Source organism: Terrapene carolina, unplaced genomic scaffold, assembly GCF_002925995.2.
Source record: "Terrapene carolina triunguis isolate 2854851 unplaced genomic scaffold, T_m_triunguis-2.0 Scaffold66, whole genome shotgun sequence".
In the NCBI taxonomy this organism is placed as follows: Eukaryota; Metazoa; Chordata; order Testudines; family Emydidae; genus Terrapene; species Terrapene triunguis.
The window spans coordinates 24321716-24343089 of record NW_020664417.1 but is presented as its reverse complement, the minus strand read 5'-3'; the positions used below and the strand labels follow the sequence as shown (position 1 = coordinate 24343089).

The 21374-nt window shown below is 41.6% G+C and overlaps 1 protein-coding gene across 1 annotated transcript in view; it reads right to left on the bottom strand.

Moving 5' to 3' along the window:
* LOC112105438 overlaps positions 1-17772 on the bottom strand; it is a 110203-nt gene extending 92431 nt beyond the window's left edge. The window contains exons 1-8 of the mRNA XM_024198235.3: positions 17564-17772; positions 16617-16717; positions 13662-13731; positions 12211-12341; positions 8567-8655; positions 4956-5055; positions 2885-2928; positions 1537-1614 (exon numbers count right to left, since the gene is read on the bottom strand). Coding sequence (XP_024054003.1) covers positions 1537-1614; positions 2885-2928; positions 4956-5055; positions 8567-8655; positions 12211-12341; positions 13662-13731; positions 16617-16717; positions 17564-17750 — 800 coding nt within the window. The 5' untranslated portion in view covers positions 17751-17772. The remainder of the gene's footprint in view (positions 1-1536; positions 1615-2884; positions 2929-4955; positions 5056-8566; positions 8656-12210; positions 12342-13661; positions 13732-16616; positions 16718-17563) is intronic.
* Between the last annotated feature and the right edge of the window lie 3602 nt (positions 17773-21374).

Here is a 21374-nt window from a genome sequence, read left to right as displayed (position 1 = left end):
CTCCTCAGGCTTCTGATCCCAGTCCCAGTGTCCATGCCCAGTAAATCCTAACCTCAACCCTTCCAGACTCCTTATCCCAAGTCTCTCCCACACCCACTCTTCTGGCCTGGTCAGTCCCTCCAGTCCCAGTTCCCTCCACCATTCGCTGATCTGTCTCTCTCTCCCACCCATATTCTCCATGCCCATCTCCTCCCAGTCTCACTCCCCAGGCTCATCCAACCTCACTGCCCTCACCTCCTTCCACTTCTCATCCCAGTCTCTTTGCCCAGTCCCAGTTCTTCCCCTGCATCCAAGCTTGTCAAATCTGTCTCCCTTCCTTCCACCTCACAGATTCCCAGTTCCAGGCTCCTTGCCCTGTCAATCCCCATCTCTGCCCCCTGATTCCAAAGTCCCAGTCTCTGCCACCCAGGTACCTTGTCCCAGTCTACTATTACGCACTAATTCTATGCTACCAGCAGTCAGCACTAGTGTCATAGAAATACCATGATTTTAGATAGCCGTATATAAGTACATCAGTATTCACAGATACATATACCCATACATAATGTGTGTGTATACATACACACACCAAGGTAAGTTAACTATACCTATATACATGTACAAGTGTGTACATGTACATCTCATGGAGTTTTATATATTTGAAACATGTTTTCCTTTTTTATTAAAACCATTCACCTCTGTTATTTAGCATTAAAACTCCCAGAAACAAAGATCTACTAGCATTTTTACAGGAAACAGCATTTTCTTTGGCTCACTTTAGATAACAAAGCTCTTTTGGAATCCAGTTACATAGGATTTTTAAGCAGTTTCATGGTACTGCAGGATACAAGGGGATATGCCAGTAAGTACGATTAGTTTTATAATGTTGTAAGCTGAACAGAACGTCTTGTTACCACAAACACTAACTCTGTCACTTGATTCTCAGGCTAAACTGTACAATCATTAGGATTATTTTGTGTAGGAGAACACTATCCATTAATGAACAAAGGTCTGAAAAGAGAGTATCTGACCCTGTGAGGTGCTAACTCCTGAGGTACTGAATGCTCTCTCCTGAATGGGAGTTGGAGGCATTATGTAATGCCTTGCAGGATCAAACCCGGACTAAGAAATATATTTTGCAATAGAAAAAGCATAGCAGCCTGGGTGATCCAACTGAAGGATTGGCATAGCAGTTATAAAGTATACAATTGCCAGTATCAAAGAACACAGTGAGAAGACAACAGACAGTAGAGAACCAAGAATAATACCAGATCATTCTAAAAAGTAGAAGATACAAATATATTTTAGAGAAAACAATACCAAGGACAACAAACATGCAGATAAATGCCCCACAGCTGCATTTATCAAAATCGATGACAAGACTCCATTTGGAGCATGACAGGCCCTATGAAGTCAGGAAAGATAATAGAAATACGGAGGTTGTGTATCTTAAAGAGGAAATATGACAAAATACACAGACAGGAAAAAGCACAGAGTAGAAAACTGGGCCTAATGGCTACACACAAACACTTTTATATCAGTATTACAGCTCCCTACCAGTATGGAATAGTATGCCAGTCTGTGAATATTCCACCTGTACACTGAGCACCACATTCAATGAGATGGCCTGCAAGACTGGAAAACAAAGAACACTACAATGAGTAACTACGTTGAAAAACAAACTGCCACTTATTCACAAATATAACAGTACAGTATAACCAGGGTTAAATAAGACAGAAGGGAACATGCTGGACACCTCCTTCATAGCTATTTGATGCAGTTTATGTATCAAAGCCAAGATTTTCAAAAATGACTAGTGATTTTGAGTGCCCAGCTTGGGGCTCTGAGGCTCCCGGCTGCACAGCTGGGAGCCTGGCAGACCTGGGAACCCCCAGCTAAAACCAGAGCTCCCAGGATTTCTAGGGACCCTGCTCCATGACAGGGAATCCACTGGGGACTTTCCAGGAGTTGGGCAGCTGGCTGGCCTATTTTGTTTGGAATAGTCAAACCAAAATGTTTCAATTTTTCCAAAACAAAAACTTTTCAGAATGTCTCTTCTGAAGGAAATTCTGACATTTCAAGTTTTCATACCAAATAAGGTTAAAAACTTTTTCAAAGTGTCAGAATTTTCTGCAGAACAGACATTCTGAGTTTTGACCAGCCCTGTTGATGAGTCCACTGGGATTAGCTGAGTATCACTCTTTCATACATTTCAAAGCCAAAAAAGGGACAAGTCTGATCGTCTAGTCCAGGGGTCTCAAACTCAATCTACTTTACGGCCAGTGCCAGTCCTCAAATCCTCCCAGCGGAATGTCACTCATGCTGCCCAGAACTCACCCCCCAAAACTCCACCCCCCACCTGCCTACGGCTCTGGGAGGGAGTTTGGGTGGGGGAGACGTGGGGGGAGCACCCAGGTGCAGCAGGCAGGGCCAAGGGAGAGACCCGGCCCCAAAATTGCTGGAGCCCCGCGGGCAACATTAGGGAGGTTCTCGGGCCGCAGATGGCCCGCGGGCCGGGACTTTGAGACCCCGGTCTAGTCTGACCTCTTGTCTACCACAGGCCATAGAACTTTACCCAGGAATACCTGCATCCAGCCCCATTACCTTATTGTCTATAACATAAGGTTTCACTCCTTTTCTCACAAAATGGACACAAACCATCTGTATAGTTTCTTAAGCATATTTTTAATTTTTCTCATTCTTTTATTAAAATTTAAGTTCCAAAGCTTCACAGAATGTTTACTTTTTTAAAGAGCTAATTTAATAAATTGTAGCATCCAAACAAGTGTATTCAATAAAATGGTCACCCACGTATTCTGTGTGTTGAAGCTCTTTAATAGCTCATTTAATTTTATTTTAAAAATCAAGATAATTTTATAACATTTTTAATAGTTATATCATTTACCTTCCAGCTGCTAGCAAGTCAAACTCATCCCTGTTCCAGCCAAACTAAAAAAAAATACAAATACATTATGTACACACACACACACACAGGCTTCAAGAGATAATAAAGTTAAGTGGATGCTCTGAGTAATAAAGCATTGGCAGCAGCCCAATCTTCCTTGAAAATCTGAAGGGATTTTTGTTAGTTTTAATTGTATAGTGCAGTAATAAATTAAAATTAACACAATACAAGTAATGAAATATTCAGCATTACTCATTTTACCTTTTTAACAGAGAAGACAAGCCATATATGAAAAACCACATACAGGCCACTCTGGAGTTAATAATGGCAACTTTCTGTGAGAGAAACTAAATAATTTTTCTCTCGCGTATTTAAGTAAGTTATGGATAGAACTACTACTAATGACCTGAACTAAAAAAGGAAAAGTTTAGCTAGACATTCTAAGCATGCAGTCAAAAAAGTATAAGGTTTTAAAATGAACTATTTATTATTCTTATATTCATACACACACCTAGTAATATTTTAATATGCACCAAAAAGAAAAACAAGATGTCAACATTCCAAGGTGTGTGGTCATAAAAGGTATTATGTATATATAAGTGCTCAAAAAACGCCACACATCCTGCGTTGTGTTATTTCTGTAGCTAGATTAATCTGAGAAACGTCACATTAAAATTCAACTTAAAAAAAAATTGTTTAGCCCTAGAAAACAGACCAGCACAAGAAGAAAAAACTGCTCACCAGCATTTTATAAACAAAACAAAAAAGCACTTGTGCCACCTTGTGGCAAAGGACATTTTCCATCTCACAATCTTGTGCACTACAATTTGAACGTAGAAAAGATTAAGAGTGAAATCCTGGCCCCATTGAAATCAACACCAAAACTCACATTGACTTTAATGGGGCCATGATTTCACCCAGTGTCTCTATTTTTTTGTACTTCAGATAAAACATTATTTGATCAATAAATCCCACATGGAACAAGAGAGCTTGCCATGACCAGGTGCCTCTTGAATGCCCCCCTATGGCCAGAGATCACTCTCTGGCACCCTGCCTGTGTTTCCCCCTCTTCCGGTCCCCTCAATAATTCACTCAGTCCAAAGTTAAGTAAGTCACTCCCCTTCTGGGAGTACAATTTATTTAGTCCTCTCAACACACACTGGTCTTCCAGACCCCAACCCCAATTCATTGTCTCTCCCCTCTTAGGTACCGAGTCTCCAGCCCTTCTTTCCAGAGCTGGGTCCCAATTCTCTCTCCCACCCCACCACCCCGCCCCACCACTTAGGTAGGGAGTTGAGTTCCAAAATTTCCTTCACAAAGCTGGGTCCTAATTCACATTCACTCCCAGGCTTTACCTGGCTGGAGTTCAGCCTCCTGGCTCAGGCTACTACATTCTGCTGGTATTACGGTCTTTCCTATAGGAGAAGCCTTTCTCACTTCCTACAGTTTCTTTACAACAGGGGTTCTCAGACTTTTGTACTGGTGACCTCTTTCACACAGCAAGCCTCTGAGTGCGACCCCCATTATACATTAAAAACACTTTTTTATATATTTAACACCATTATAAATGCTGGAGGCAAAGCAGGGTTTGGGGTGAAGGCTGACAGCTCACGACCCCCCATTTAATAACCTCGCAACCCCCTGAGGGGTCCCAACCCCCAGTTTGAGAACCCCTGCTTTACAATTACCTGAGCTTCTACTTTCATTGCAGCCACTTGCTGCCCTTTATAGGGAATTACCTGATCCAACTCAGGTGTGCCTCTTTAGTAATCAGGGTTGACTAGCCCCATGCCCTCCAGCATTAAGGGGGGCCTAAGGGGACCATTTTAACATATGTATTAAATGAAACTGAAAAGATGGCATGTGCCTTATGGCGTATTAATATGAATGTCAAACGACAAAGAAAAGGCCAAAAGCTACATGACCTCATTATTTTTATTAAAATGTAGATACTAAATTAAAAAGAAAAGTACTTGACAATGATTACTAACCGTTCATTCATATGTATTCACAATACAGTACTATGAAAAGAGGGTTAAGCCCCAGTTATGAAAAACTGACTTATACTTACCGAATGAATGAGTGGTCCTAATACAATGCCACTGTCAACACATCTACCAGTCACAACAATATCAGCTCCAAGGTCAAGAGCCCTGCTTATTGGTCTTGCTCTGACATAACAAAAACAACATTTTTTGAGTATTTAATTCACACTTTTAAAATAACTATTTTTAAAATTTCTTTTAAAAATTAAATTTATGCCAGAGGTATCATATTACATCATGCACACATCCTTTATGATATTAACTTAAAAACACCCATTCTAGCTATCTGAATATGTTCATTATATAAAGGATCATTCATTAGAAACACAGGGCAAACTAATAAAGCTAGCCACCTAAATTATGCAGCCAAAGTTGTCTGCACACACACTAAGAGGTATGTGTTATCTGTGGGTTCCATTTTTTTATTAACAACAATAATATTTAGCACTCTGATCTTCAGATTTCAAAGTGTTTTACAGAGGAGGGCAAGTATTATTTCACAGAGGGGAAAATTGCAAAGGGCAACAAAAATGATTAAGGTTACAGAACAGCTTCTGTATGAGGAGAGATTAAAAAGACTGGGACTGTTCAGTTTAGAAAAGAGATGACTAAAGGGGGATATGGTAGAGAGCCATAAAATCATGAATGGTGTGGAGAAAGTGAATAGGGAAATGTTGTTTACCCCTTCATATAACACAAAAAATAGTGGTCACTGAATTAAATTAAAAGACAGTAGGTTTAAAACAAACACAAGGAAGTACTTCTCCACACAATGCACAGTTCACCTGCAGAACTCATTACCAGGGGATGTTGTGAAGGCCAAAAGTATAACTGGTTAAAAAAAAAAATTAGATAAGTTCATGGAGGATAGGTCCATCAATGGCTATTAGCCAAGATGATCAGACAACCCTATGCTCTAGGTCGCCCTAAACCTCCAACTGCCAGAATCTGGGACTGGATGACAGGGGATAGATCACTCAATAAATTGCCCTGTGATGTTCATTCCCTCTGAAGCATCTGGCACTGGCCACTGTCAGAAGACAGGATACTGGGCCAGATGGACCAGTGTGACCATTTTTATGTTCTGTATCGCTGCCTCGTGTATAGCTCATTGTGACTTTTCCTTTTTTATATATTGAGGGTCAATAAGTAAACGAACCAAGAGCAATTTCAAAAGAAAATATTGACTGACAAACTAAGAAAGCTCTCTTTCAACATTTTTGTTCCATCTAGAAAAAATATGTATGCTGCATTAAATACTTACTTACTATCTTTCCTTGAATACTTGAATATTTTCCTAGACGGTAAGATGTGCAGTCATGTAGTCTGCATACAAGTCTGTGGAAACCATTTATTTAACGGGACCAAAAGAAAACTCCACTTTCACACAGCAGGAATGTGGATTTTTGCAGTAAGAAAATGTTTGAAAAGTTTAACAATTAGCTATTTTTGTTTGGGAGTTTGTTTTTTTTAAAAAACACGTAATGACTTTTGGTGGCCTATGTGAAAGAAACGGGAGGACTTCCTGTGCACTTCACTGTGGGCAGGTGGCTATTTTTAAAAATTACCATTAGACTGGGCAGCCCTTTGGGAAGTCACAGCAAAGAGGCTAAGTGAGATGGATACTATTCTTATCCACAGAAGCTGTCCCTACGGAACAGGGTGAAAGCAAAATAGTGGGGCTATGTGGGGAATACTGAACTGCTTATGTTGTACCTGGTATGTTAGGAGATCACTATATATAGTAAGGGCTAGAACTCTGGCAGCTTTCATCAGCAGTAAACTTACAACAAAAAGCTTACAATATATTTGTATTCTTATCTGGTTATGCTACATAGAATCATATATTTTCAGGCCAGAAATGACCATTATGATCATCTAGTCCAGGGTTGGCAATAATTTTCGCAGAGGGGGGCACTCCACAAATTTTGGTAAGTTGCCATGGGCCACACATGTCTACTATATTAATGGAGGGGATGTGGGGTCTGGGAGGGAGTTTAGGTGCAGGAGGGAACTCTGGGCTGGGGCAGGGGATCGGGGTACAGGAGGGGGTGCAAGGTGCAGGCTCTGGCTGGGAGGCACTTACCAGAGGCGGCTCCCGGCCGGTGGTGCAGCAGGGCTCAGGCAGGCTGCCTGCCTGCCTGCCATAGCCCCACACTACTCCCAGAAGCGGCTGCTGGTGGCTGCTGCTAGCACGTCTCTGCCTGCCCCTTGTGGGGGAGGGGCAGCAGGTCTCCGTGTGCTGCCCGCGCTTGCAAGCACTGCCCCCGCAGCTCCCATTGGCCAGTTTCCAGCCAACGGGAGCTGTGAGGACAGTGCTGGGAGCAGGGGCAGCGCGCAGAACTGCCTTCTCTTCCCCCCCCCCCGCCAGGGGGCATGCAGAGACGTGCCAGCAGCAGCCGGCCACTTCTGGGAGCGGCGTGGGGCCATGGCAGGCAGGAAGGCAGCCTGCCTGAGCGCCCTGCTGCACCACAGGACTTTTAGCGGCCCGGACTCGGAGATCGCGAGGGGGCACAGGAGGCCGGACAGAAATGTTAGTCAAGGCGGGCTGGACAGAAATGTTAGATGGACCGGATCCGGCCCGCGGGCCGTATTTTGCCCACCCCTGATCTAATCTGACTTCCTGCATAAAACAGGCCACATGATTTCTCCCAATGATCCCTGCATCAAGCCCATAACTTATGGTTGAGCTAAAACATATCTTATGCTCTCTGCAAACAAAAGACTTTAGACTGCCAAAAATCAAAGAGAGAAGAGTTATAAGAGTAGTATTTTGAAAAAGAAAAGTGAACTAAAGACATTTAGTCTTTTAGAATCATATGCCAACACATTCATTGTCTTCAAGTAAACCAGGCATGTGTGTATACTTATAACTGGACAGCTATTAAAAAATTCTGAACAGTCAAATAGTGATATAGAATAGGAATGATGGGCCAACTCACCCCTTTCCACAAAAAAGCCTGCAGAAGTGAGACAAATGGAAGAAAACTCTTGAAAGTTACTCTTCTGAAGTTTTCTCTGAACCTTTCCCCCAGGAGGAAAGAACAGTTATGTTCCCCATGGGACAGACAGGAAGTTTGGTTCCCAGAATCCCCAGATCCATAAAGGTTCTGGAGGGCAGGGTCACCTACCCAGAGACTTCGGGACAGCCCAGCTCCATCAGGAGTTTCACAGCAGGGAGAGGTGCCACAGAAAAGCTAATGCAGCCTAAGATTACATTACTTTTTTCACAGATTCCAATACTTTTGTTTAGGGATGATGGCTCCAGAGCAGCTGCCCCCTGTCCCACCACCCTGTTCCATGCAAGGAGAGGAGCCTCTGTACGTGGATTTCAAGGGATTGTTGGCATTGTTTAAAATTAAACTGAACTAAAAATTTTTGGCATGAAATAAAAGCTGAGGATGAATGGTGAGTGATGCCAAAGAACTACAACAGGAAAATCTCAGTGCTAAATATTTATGAGACAGAAAGCAAATAAATCTGGCTTTGCAGGCTGCCCAACAACATTAATTCACTACATTATTATTATTTTACTTGCAAACCAAAACAAACTATCTTGATGCAATCAACAGAATGTGTATGACATCAACATTTTTAAAACAACATACAAAACATACAACTTTTTAAAATATCTCACCCAAGATATGCATTCATGCTGTGAATATTCTCTGGAAATGGTTTTCCACTCTCCATATCTGTGATACCATCTCCTTTTAGGTTGTCTTTCTGTTAAAATATCCAGGTCTATGAATATTTTACAGTATTAAATATCAGACAACAGCGAATATCCATCTTTTCGTAACTCTAGGCAAAATGGTACTGTTAAAATACCTAACAAAAAGTAAATCACTTTAACAAACACTGTCCAATAAGAGGCCAAGTTAATCTTTTTTCATCAGCGCTTTCGTGAAGTCGGAGGAAACAAAGTCTTCAACTTCAAAGACAGTAAACCTACACAATTTATCAACTCATTGTAAGTTACAATTTCTTCAGATGTCCTTAACACATTTAAAATTGAACATAATCAAACCCTTTCCACAGAAATATCTGCTGTAATCACAGTAGTTGCAAGGTCAGAAAATGAAGCTAGTGTTAAGGCTCAGGCCTCACCTCACTGGTTTCAGTAGCACAATATCAATTCAGTCTTACATTGGATAGCTGACAGTTCATTAATTGTGGAAGAACTCTGGGAACACATGCAATATTTGGATCTGGATTACCTATCTAAACAACCTTTCTGAGAACCTAACTTCTAATCCTAGACAGCTGTCAACATTACAGGTGCCGGCAGGCCTTCTGTATTGACCCAGTTAATAAACTGGATTTTAGTGGCTTGATCTTTGACCTTTTCTCTTCAGTACATCCCTATTTCTCATTACCAAAGCTAATAAAGACAGAGACTACTCTAATTGATTAGCAACTTAGCATTTGACAAAAATCTTCACTTCTGCTACATTTATTTTTATTAAGTGTAAGATTGGAACTTTACACACACTAATTTTTTATCACACTGCATTGCTCAATTTAAAATGTTTGGTGTCAACAATACATATCATTAGAGCCCTGCAAATCTACAGATATCTGCTTTACATCTGAGGCCCATGTTCGTGAATCGTGGATCGGATGCAGATACAAATTTTGAATCCGCACAGGGCTCTAATTATCATCTACATAACTATGTGTCACTCATTTGATAACTGGACTAACAAATTAGAGAATCTAAATGCTGACTGCAGATCAGGAATGTCTAAACTGTGGTCATGGGATGATCAGAACAGCAACATACCAAAGGTGAATTCCTGGCTCCATTAGAATCAATGACAAAATCCCCACTGACTTCAGTAGGGTCAGGATTTCACCCCAGAAGTCAAAGGGTTGCACCTAATTTGTAAACAATGGAGCAGATTCCAGCTTTCTTCACATTTAATGGCATGCTGGGAACTGTACAGGGGCGGCTCCATGTTTTTTGCCGCCCCAAGCACGGCTGTCAGGTGGCTTTCGGCAGCGCGCCTGCGAGCGGTCCGCTGGTCACGGAGATTTGGCGGCATGCCGGTGCCGCGCCGTCGGCGTCCCTGAATTGCCGCCGAAACCGTGGGACCGGCGGACCTACCGCAGGCGCGCCGCCAAAGGCAACTTGACTGCCGCCCTCACAGGGACCAGCAGGCTGCCCCCGCGGCTTGCCGCCCCAGGCACGCGCTTGCTGCGCTGGTGCCTGGAGCCACCGCTGGAACTGTAGTGTCTGTTGGCCATGCCCCTGTATTAATAATTTGAGAGGGTGCAGGCCAATCTGTGACACTTGAAGTACATTTGAACAACACTGTGGCCATCTCTATCTTAAGTTATACCAGTTTTCCCATCAAGTGTAACATACAGTGCACTGAAATATCTAACAATTTTCTGCTAGACTGCCTGAGTTAAAGGGAAAATAATCACATCTGCAAAAGATACTATATGAAACACAGCATTTTCCATTCTAATTCTCTTGGTTTTTGCATAGGCGGTCTGCATATAGAGGAAAAATGCAGACTCTTAGCACAATATTACCTAGATTTCAAAAGTCTTAAGGCACCCAAACGGCAAACCTACCAACCATAAACTACCTTAGACTTAATTACAATAAGTTACCTACTAAAGAAACCAGCTAGTACTTTATAAGCTAGAGTAGAACCTCCGAGTTACGAACACCTTGGGAATGAAGGCTGTTCGTAACTCTGAAATGTTTATAACTCTGAACAAAACGTTATGGTTGTTCTTTCCGAACTTTACAACTGAACATTGACTTAATACAGTTTTGAAACTTTACTATGCAGAAAAAAAATGCTGCTTTCCCTTTATTTTTTAGTAGTTTACATTTAACACAGTACTGTCCTGTATTTGCTTTTATTTTATTTTTTTCTCTCTCTCTCGGCTGCTTCCTGATTGTGTATTTCCAGTTCCAAATGAGGTGTGTGGTTAACCGGTCAGTTCGTAACTATGGTGTTCGTAACTCTGAGGTTCTACTGTATTGGAAGCAGTCAACAGACATGAAGCTTTGAGTCTGTGCAAACTATGGAATGTTCAATTTAAGAGATCAAAGAGTCACTATTATTTAGTCTATACGGCAACTAGAAATTAAAAATAGCTTAGGGCTAAATCCTGCCTTCTCTGCACTCAGAGAGCCTTATATACAGTGGCTGAGCTTCTGTGCAAAGTGAACAAGGACTTGCAGACCTGATGCATGTGGGGTTACACCTTCTGCAGACTGCCAAGTCTAGGTACTACAGTGTTTGAAGCAGGCCAGGGTATCTGCCATTAAAGGTATCCTCAAGGCAAAAGTAATTGAGCAATTCTACAATCTCTCCACAGCCAAAAGCAAAGTGACTACTCAGACTCGGCACAAGGGGAGTTGGAGCAGATTTGGGGTGAAATTCTGGCCCCCCTGAAGTCAATGGCAGAACTCCCACTGATTTTCGTAGGGCCAGGTTTCACCCTTGGACTTTATTATTAACTTTTATTTTAAATGGATCTGAAGCACACAAATCATTCCCTTTAAAATGAGTTATTTTTCTAACACACATAATTTATGTAGCATCATTCATGAACAGCTGGGGAAAACTGGACATTTTTCTCAATGTTAAACATACTAGAAATTCAAATGTCCTGTCTGATTACTAAACATTTTCATCTTGCCCCCACAAATAAATATCTACTTTTGTAACATGATCCACTAGAAATACTAGCATGATTAGAAATTTGTTGAGCCACAGACAAAAAGACAAGGCAGAATAACAGAGGGCTGCTATTAGTACATTAGAATCCAAAACTAGTCTTACAATGTCAGCTCAAAAAGCAGAATTCATTAGCTTCTAGGCACACGCAAGTTACTATTTATCTATACTAAACAGGTCAGTTTTGTGAATATACCACTAAGAACTGAAACACCAGAACCACTTTAGACTCTTGCAATCTCTCAGATCAGATAACTCATGCCTTCTGAGTTTAACAAATAGAAAACATGATCCCTAGTAGTGATTATGGAATCAGCTGTGTCTGCAATCAATCTAGCTCGTTTAAGTTAAATTTGATTTGAGTAATATACATTTAACTTTGTGCATGCCATATATAAAACAGACCAAGGATAGAGGCTATTTTCTCAAATAATGATGCAATGTATAATAATTAATTAAACAAAAGTGAAGCTCCCAATGACACCACATATTTTAAATGTCATCTCTGTGCTGTATGAAAGAATTAATCAAACTTCCCACACTTTTACTGAGCCATAAAACATCAATAAAATACCTCGCCCATCAGATCATCTCCAGCAACAACTGCTATTTTCAAATCAACATCAGCTTTCTTTGCCACCTCTTGAAGACGAGCAGCACACGCAAGTGGATTCATTCCACCAGCATTACTAATGACACGAACACCTTAACAGAACAAAAAGTTCAGTGTTAAAACCACCAGTTATACTACAAAAAAGGCTTAACACCCTGAGCCCCAGGATGCACTGTTGCATGTTGTCAAACACTTGATCAATCAGAACAATAAACCAAATGTTGTGCTTTCTTATCAAGTCTACAGATAAACAGAGTTGTGACTGGTGCAACTCTGAAACCTAATCATAATTTAAACGTCTATACTGTTCACTACTTCACTGAAGACTCTTGGGCAGAAACATACAGCTATTCTAACATTGCAGGCATAATCTGGAATTGTGAGAGGATCTTAGGGAGATTAGTACTACCTTTTACACACAAATCTGACTTCTAAGGAGTTGTGAAGAAAACTGGTATGGCTGCATACTATTAGTATAAACCTTCTATTAGTATAAATCAGTATGTCTCTTCCACCAACAGAAGTTGGTCCAGTAAAAGTTATTACTTCACCCACTTTGTCTCTCTATTAATATAAACAGATAGAGATGGTCGGGAATTTTTAATGACATGTTTTTTCATTGGAAAATGCTGATCTATCAGAACCGAAACTGTTCACAGGAAAGGGTTTGTTTTGATAGATTTTTGATTTTAGACAAAATTTTGAAAAAAAGTTTAAAATTGTCTAAACATCCTGTTTTGACACTTTCTAAATGAAAGAGTTGTTTTTCAGTTTGAAATGACTTTTCATTTTGAAATGTAATTTATAGTAAAAAAAAAAGTAGAAAAATAAAAAAGTTGAAATCAAAACAAAATGTTTCAGAATTATCAAAGTGAAACATTTCATTTGACCCAGTCAATTTTTTTTTCCGAATTTTCTGTTCACTAAAGTTTTCAAGATACTTGCCCCAATTCAGGATGGGGAATGGTTTGGATTTTTTTTTTTTTTTTCAAATTCTGAAAATTCTCTGGGATGGGAAAACCATTTCCCACCTCACTCATTAAACAGTTAAGATGAAACTGGATAAAAGTACATCTCAAAGGAGACAAGAAAAATGCAATTTCCCTTTTAAAATAAACGCATAGCTCAATTTATACAGTAAGTAATATATAGTGTATTAGGTAAGGGAAAATGAGAATTCCCTTTGTTGCATGTTTTCATTCAAACCATAGAAAAAACAGTCAGACTTCCTATATTCAGCTTTGAAGTAACAAAGTACACAATGAAGATATGAACACTAAGGGTCTGATCTTGTGAGGTCCTGAGCACCCCCAACTAATACTGAAGACAATAGTAGTTAAGAGTGATGAGCACTTCAAAGATCAAGCTATAAATTATTAAAGTTATCCAACCCATATTATTCTATAACATACCTTTCCTGTGAATGTCCTTAATATAGGGACCCATTGCAGTCAACACAAAATCAGGAGTGTAACCCAAATCCTGAAATAATAAAAAGTTATATAATGTACTTGCCAAATCTTCGTCATGGGTAAATCAACTCCTTCTCTTTATTGGCTCTTAAATTGCAGAAAAGATTGAAAAACGGCCTACACTCGTTTTCTTAATTCTATAATTACAAATGGTGGATTTATTTTTCTAAAGCAAACCTGGAAAACATTTCTCTAAAATAAAAAAATCCTTAAGAATATACACCTGTACTCCGATATAACGCGACCCGATATAACACGAATTTGGATATAATGCGATAAAGCAGCGCTCCGGGGGGGCAGGACTGCGCACTCCGGTGGATCAAAGCAAGTTCGATATAACGCGGTTTCACCTATAACACGGTAAGATTTTTTGGCTCCCAAGGACAGTGTTATATTGGGGTAGAGGTGTATAGGTTAACATAAATACAACACAAATGGACATCAGATTATTTTCACAGGAGTCTAATTATATATTTCAAATACCACTATTTTTAATTAGCTTTTGGAATCATATAGGGAACAAATGCTCCAATCAATTCCATTTATAAAGTAAAATACAAAATATTGACAACATCCAAAAAAACACTTCACAACTATCCCATTCAAGGAGAAGTTTTATTGAAGCCATATGAATTGAGACAATGCATTCAAATTTCAAGCCACGTGTGCCTAACCCTCTGCTGGCGTAAACTGACGGAACTCCTTTGAAGGCAATGAAGTTCTGCCGGTTTCATTAGCAGATATTTGGCCCATTGTTTTTAACATTACATTGAATTCATCCACAATCTAATGGGACTACTCAGGTGACTAAAATTACTCATATGCCTATATCTTTGCAGGATCAGGGCCTAAGGACTCAACCCTGCTCCCACTGAAGATAATGGCAAAACTCCTTTGGAATTCAATAGGCCTGACCTTATGAGGGACTGACCAACTGCTGAAATAATAAAGGCTAATGATGTTTAGTACCACTCAAGATTCCACCCTGAAATTGATATATGAATGGTGAGGGATAATTTCCTCCTCCACTGAAATGCAGTGATCTCTGGAGCAGCCAAGATCAAATATTTGAATCTCAAATTTTGTTATAATATGTTTATTAAACTTATGAAGCTATTGTACTATTACTATGTTTATATTAAAGGCCATCTTATATTCAGACATGACTATAATTTACAGAATAAGAATGAATAATGGAAACTACAATGACTACTCCTGAGGGCATTCTGCGCCAAAAAAAGAAAAATTATGCGCACAGTATTTTAAAATTCTGCAAAATTCTGCAAATTTTATTTGTCAAATAAATGTGGAGGCTCCAGCATGGCATTGGGGAGCACAGGCAACTGGCTGCACAGAGGTGGGAGATCACTGTGCAGCTCCCCCCCGGGACACGGACTCAGCGATGAGGCTGTACCCAACCCTGATACAGTGCAAGGACCGGGCCTGTCCCAGAAACACCCCAGGGCCCTGCCCCTCCACGCCAGGTGAACCATGCGTGGGCAGGCAGGCTCAGCAAAGCAGGATCCAAGTGTGGAGGGGCTTAGAGTGGGGGGATCCAGGTGTGGGTTGAGAGGGTTCTGATTTGGGTGTGGGGGCTCAGTGGGGGATCTGGGTGCACAGGGGCTTGTTGGGGGGTTCTGGGTGCAATGGTAATGGGACTCTGCAGGGGGATCCAGGTGAAGGTGATTGGGGCTAAGCGGGGGGAGTCTGGGTGTGTGGGGGCTCAGTGGGGGGGTCCACATGCTGGGGGAGTGGGGCTCAGTGGGGTGGGGATCCAGGTGCAGCTGGGTGGGGATCCGGGTGGCTCTGTGGGCTGATACACGTGCAGGGGGAGTGGAGCTCATCAGGAGGGTTCTGAGTGCAGGTGGGGGTGAGGCTCAGCAGGAGGGACTGGGTATGAGGGGGTCTGGATGCACGGGGTAGGGTGGATGGGGGAGCAGCTTCATGTATAGGGATCCCACCCCTGCAGCTGAGGAGCAGGGGGTACAGGAAAGGAGGGGGTGGGGGAAGTTTGCAGAGCTTCCTGTAGCTGGGGGAGAAATCTGGTGGTGGTCTGACCCGGCCCCAGAAGTCGTGCAGGGGAAGAGGAAGTCCTCTCCTCTCCAGGCTAGCCAGCACTAGCAGCTAAGCCCGGCGCAGGGTAGGAGCCACCAGCCGGATCTTCCCAAGTCCCACCCCCTGCCCCACAGTGATTTACCTCTCTGCCGGCTGCCCTGGGCATCCGAAACATACTGCTGGGGAAGGTCGCATGACCGCTCTTGTGGCTTCCCTTTGCTTCCCTGTCAGAAAGTCATTTTCCTGCAGGGAAGCAAAGAAATCTGCAGGGGACATAAATTCTGTGCATGCATAGTGGCGCAGAATTCCTCCAAGAGTAAATAACACTCTGATCTTCCAATATGTTTGTATTGCAATTAACAGTGTCTTTCTAATAGAGCTATATTGCTGATATTTCTTAGTAGTAAGATTTTATGGTTAGTCAATCAAATCAGATCTGCCATCTGTCATCTCAAATTAAAATAATCAAGACTAAATGTTTGCACTGTAAGACTATTAACATTCTCCTATGTAAACACTAAGTACCTACTCCTGCAGATTCTTATTCATGCAAGTAGTCCCACGAGTGTTGGCTGGATTGGGCCCGATTTATTTTAAAATCTTAATGTTTGTATGATAATGCTTTCCAGCCAACTGTCCTGCATCACTCAGCAACTGCAAAGATTTGAAGCACTTTTAAAACATTGATCACTTTGTGATGATATTTGAACATTTCAAACAGCGCAAACTGTAAAACTTAGTTAACTAAATCAAACCATCAATTATACAATTATTGTGATTCCTTTCTCATGTGAAATTGCTTGAATTATTATTTCATAATTAAAATCATTCTTTCCTTACCGGTGATTTGGCTTTTGCAGCTGTCAACAGAGACATGGTAATTTCAGAAAGATAATCAAAAACCAGAAAATCCAGTTTTCCTCCATAAAGAAGCTGAGGAACTAATCAAAAAGATATTAAGTAACTCTTAGTTGAAAGTCATATTTTATAATAAAAGCCATTTCATTTTCGAAAAACAAAATCAGAAAAACATACATTACTGCAAAGCATGAGACAATATATTAATGATAGAAATATCACTTTTAAGATTTTGGGCCCAATCCTGCAAACATACATGCAAGGTATTTTACTCACTTAACCAATTCCGTTAAAGTCAACGTGTGAGCAAATTACTCACATGAGTCAGAGTCTGTAACATTGGACACTAAATATTTTGTTGTTTGGGAGCTGATGCTTAGTGTTGTGCTGTGATCACTGTTTTATTTATGTATTGGAGAGGAAGGGGAAACTGTTTTTAAAAAACAAACAGTCCAAACACAAAGCACCGTACCTATATCTAGAACTATACCTACAACATAGGGGTGGGGGGATGAGGCCCCATGCTGGCTTTGCCAATGCCACTAGAGATGCTCATGCCAATCAAGTTGGGCTGACAATGTTCTGAGCTTAGGTATCCCTTGCTGGGAGGCGCCTCGCGTGGGACAGGAACTGACTGAGGGCGGGCTCTACAAACCCCCTCTCGTGGGGCTGTGTCAGCCCCCACCCCCGCGGCGCTGACCCAGCTTTACTCCTGTGTCTGGGCTCGAGCGGAGCAAGGCAGCGGCTCTCATTTCGCGCGCCCCGGCCCCATCCGCTTCCGGTGACGAGAGGGTTGTTTTGCTGGGCTTATCACCCCACCCCAGCGCCATGGGCTACCCCAGCCGGGAGGCCGTGCAGTGCGCGCTGGGGGGCGGGGGGGGAGCTGGTGCATCTTCCCACCCCTCTGCCCGTCCCCCCAACCCCGGTACCTGAGGCCGCCGTGTCTCCCCAGAAACCCGCAGCGCAGCCCACCCGCACGGCCGCGCCCGCCTGGGGCTCGCAGGAGCCGCCGCCCAGGTTGCTCCAGCAGCGGCGGCGGCGGCTGCTGCTTGTTGCCCGCAGAAGCCGGGGGGCAGCGGCGCCCCTCAGCCCCAGCAGCGCGGCGGCGCAGCTCATGGTGGCTCCGGGCGAGCGAGGCCGGAGCGGGAGGCGGAGGCGAAGGGCTGGGCCGCTGCTGACTCAGCCCCGGGCCCGATCCGGCTCCCGCCGCCTCCCCGCGGCTGGATCGGTGCTTCCTAGTCCCCACCACCAGGCCCGAGGGGAGCTGGCCCTGCCTTGGCTCCCGGGCAGAGGCCCTGGGCTGGCAGCACTAAGGCCCCTAGAGCTAGTGACAAATTAGCCCTTCCTATCTCCTTCTACTGAAAAGTGTCACCAACCCGGTCTCTTCGACCGTGTGTGAAAAACAACAACCCAACCCCTGGCTCCTGCTGCAGGCCACCTCGGTAGCCTGTGGGCAAAGAGACAAAAGCAGGAGGATATGCTAGTTATTGAGCCACCAAAATGTGCTAGGCCCTGTACAGCAATAGAAAGGCAGAACTACAGCCTCAAGAAGTTTGCAATTTAAAAAAGCTGCAGCCAGACAATGATTGGGAAAAGGGATGCAAGGTGCAAGCAGAACGATCAGGGTGGAGATTGGCTCCGAGGTGTTACTTTCAGTGGAAGGAGTGGTGTCTATATTTTAACAGATATGATCCCAAGTCCTCCTCTAGAAAGCCTGCACATGAACACACTTGATGCCACAAGGTGATCAGGGAACCATTCTTTGGGGCATAGCTAAACATTTCTCACACCTTGAAGAATAAAACTGAACTAGTCAGAGTCCCCTTTTCTTCAGTTAGCTTTACTTTATAATTTTTATGCATGCACAGTAGTGTAGCTAAGTTTTTAATATTACAAAACTTAATGAATGTTTACTTTAAAAATTTGATTTTTATCCAATATCACTGTAATATCTGAGCACATAAGAAACATAAATCTATTTGTCCAGGCAACAACACTGTAAAGCAGAGATGATGTAGATCGTTATCCCTGTTTGACAGATGGGGAACTGAGGCAGAGAGAGAGTAGTCATTTGCCCAAGGTGACAAAAGAACCCTGTGGCAAAGACAATAATTGCAGTCAGAGCTCCCAAGTCCTAGTCCAGTGTATTTACCACAAGACCATCCTTAAAACCTACATTTTGATCCTAAACTATTTCAAAGTGTTTCTTTAAACCAGGAGCTAATGTAACTCACATTCTGTCCTAATTGATTCAGAATGCTGGCTGCACTCAGGGTGGATTGATTTAAATCACCAGGTGGAAAGCCTCGATTTAAATCATCAATTTTTATCAGCTTTTCCATTTGTAGGTCAGTTATTTTCTAAGAAAGGTGCATTCTCATTGGTTGATATAATTATAAAAACATGTTGGTTTAAAACATAATAGAGCGTTTACCCTACATTTTGTACATCTTTTTGCTACCTAGGAGGTACACTATAACTATATATATTTATTTAAGCAATTATATAGCTTAATATTTTCAGATTCGTATTTAATTGTACATGTTTAGTATGTTAGAAAATGGTGAATAATCTATTGCTTATTTACTAGATAAACTTTTTGCTTATGATTTGTATAAAGCTGCATTAGGATGGCAACTGGAATTTAATTAAACACACAAAACAGCATATAACATTAATTTTTATTTAACAAAGCAACCTTAAATTTTTCTGATACATAAACTTCTCTTATCAAAACATGTTTCATATTTACAATGAAATGATTTATTAAATGGGGATTAACTATTCTTTAATTTAAATCAGAGTTTTAATTTTGTTTAAATTTGTTTTTATTTTTTAAAATAGTTATTTTTAAAAAGAAAAACTTATAGTGTAAATAAAATAAAATAAATGCAATTTAAATAAAAAAACCTCTGGCTTCACTTCATAAAACATTTCAGGCCAAATTCACACCTTGTGTAATTGGGTACAAGCCTAATGCAGTCAGTGGATTTGCACCTGCTTACATCAGGTCTGAAATTGACCATTTATTGACCTCACTCTCCCCCTCTCCCCTCCTTTCCCCCCCCCCCGCCCCACACACACACACACACACTTACTTTTGTATGTAAGCTAATGGAGAAGCTAGCAACAACAACAAAAAATCTCCAGTGCCATGTATTGACTGCCAGTGTCCTGGATCCTTGTCAATCAGGCTTCAGGCTATGGCAATGTCCATCAACAGCACTTGTAAACAGTACTCATTCTGCTAGACCTGTCTGAGTCACTTGATACCATGGTGGCCTCAAGTGGAGTATTGTGTCCAGTTCTGGTGCCACATTTCAGGAAAGATGTGGACAAGTTGGAGAAAGTCTAGAGAAAAGCAACAAAAATCATAATCAGCTGAGGATAATCATAATCATACATAGCATAATCATAATCAGCTGAGGATCTAGTAGTGTTCCTCCACTGCAACCTTATTCATGTCTGTGGTTGAGAAATATCCAAGAGACATCTCAGTCACTAGTATAAAATTATATACATTCATATACTATGGAAGTACCAGGATGAAATCCTGGTGCCAATTAAATCAATGGCAAAACTCCCATTGACCTCAGTGAGCCCAGGATTTCACACCAAGAAAGATTATTTCCTGAGTTTAAAAAGCACACTATGCAAACTGATGGTGTTAATAGAAAAAATTATTTTACTAGGATGGCCAGTAGATGGCTGTGTTGCACCACCTATTACATCCATCATCCTGGCCTAACACTGCAAAATAATTATCTGGTCACAAAAAGAAGTGGCTTCATCATGCCAATAAATGTCAGTTGTTCCAGTCAACACCAATTGTAATTTGTGATATAACTGGTATATTATCAGGCAAATGTATGTATTGCTTGGCAGAATTAAGCATAAACATGAATTAACTTACTTTGATGTTTTGTATAGGGGATTCACTTGGATCCCAGAGAGACAGAGAATGCCTCACTTATTCTTGTAACTGCCTTCAAATACTATCATACCATAGATTTTGACAGCGATTGTCCACAGATCTTTTCTGATTGTCATACCCTTATGCGTGGGTAGGCCACCTATAGGTCTACGTGTGCTAAAGATAAACCAAGCACTTAATCCCTTACAGTAGTCTATGCATTCATCTACTTCAGTGGTTCCCAAACTGGGGTTCGTGAACCCCTGGGGTTTGCAAAATGTTACAGGGGGTTCTCGGGAAAAAATTCCCTAATTGTGGACAGAGTTGTCCCTAGGGACCCCGGGCAGCACGGGGCCAGCAGCACGGGGCCCCTGGACTTCCAAGAACTAAGCAGAACAAAGCAAGCATATCTATCACACTGAGGAGATTTAAACTTCAAGACTCCTTATAAGAAATGGAAAGGAAGGTGGATATTTTTTGCTGTTTTTAAAATTAAATAGGCAGCTAGTATTGTTTTTTAAAATTATTATGAAAAACAAGTTTAAGCTTTGTTGTAACGTGTGTTGTTTGCCTGGACTGCTCAAGACCTGAATGCTTGTGTAGGAGGAACTCTTTGAGTTGGCTTCTAAAATACCTTCATGCTGTTTCACATCTGATATTCCTTGATGAAACATAGGAGACTTGTCTTATAACAGGCTTATTCAAAGTGATACAAGCTACAAAAGTGAGATCTTGGAAGAGTGTTGCCGTTTTCATAATGTAATAAAAATACTGTAATGATAAATAATAATTAATAATAAATAGTGTGTAATAAGATTGTCATAAAA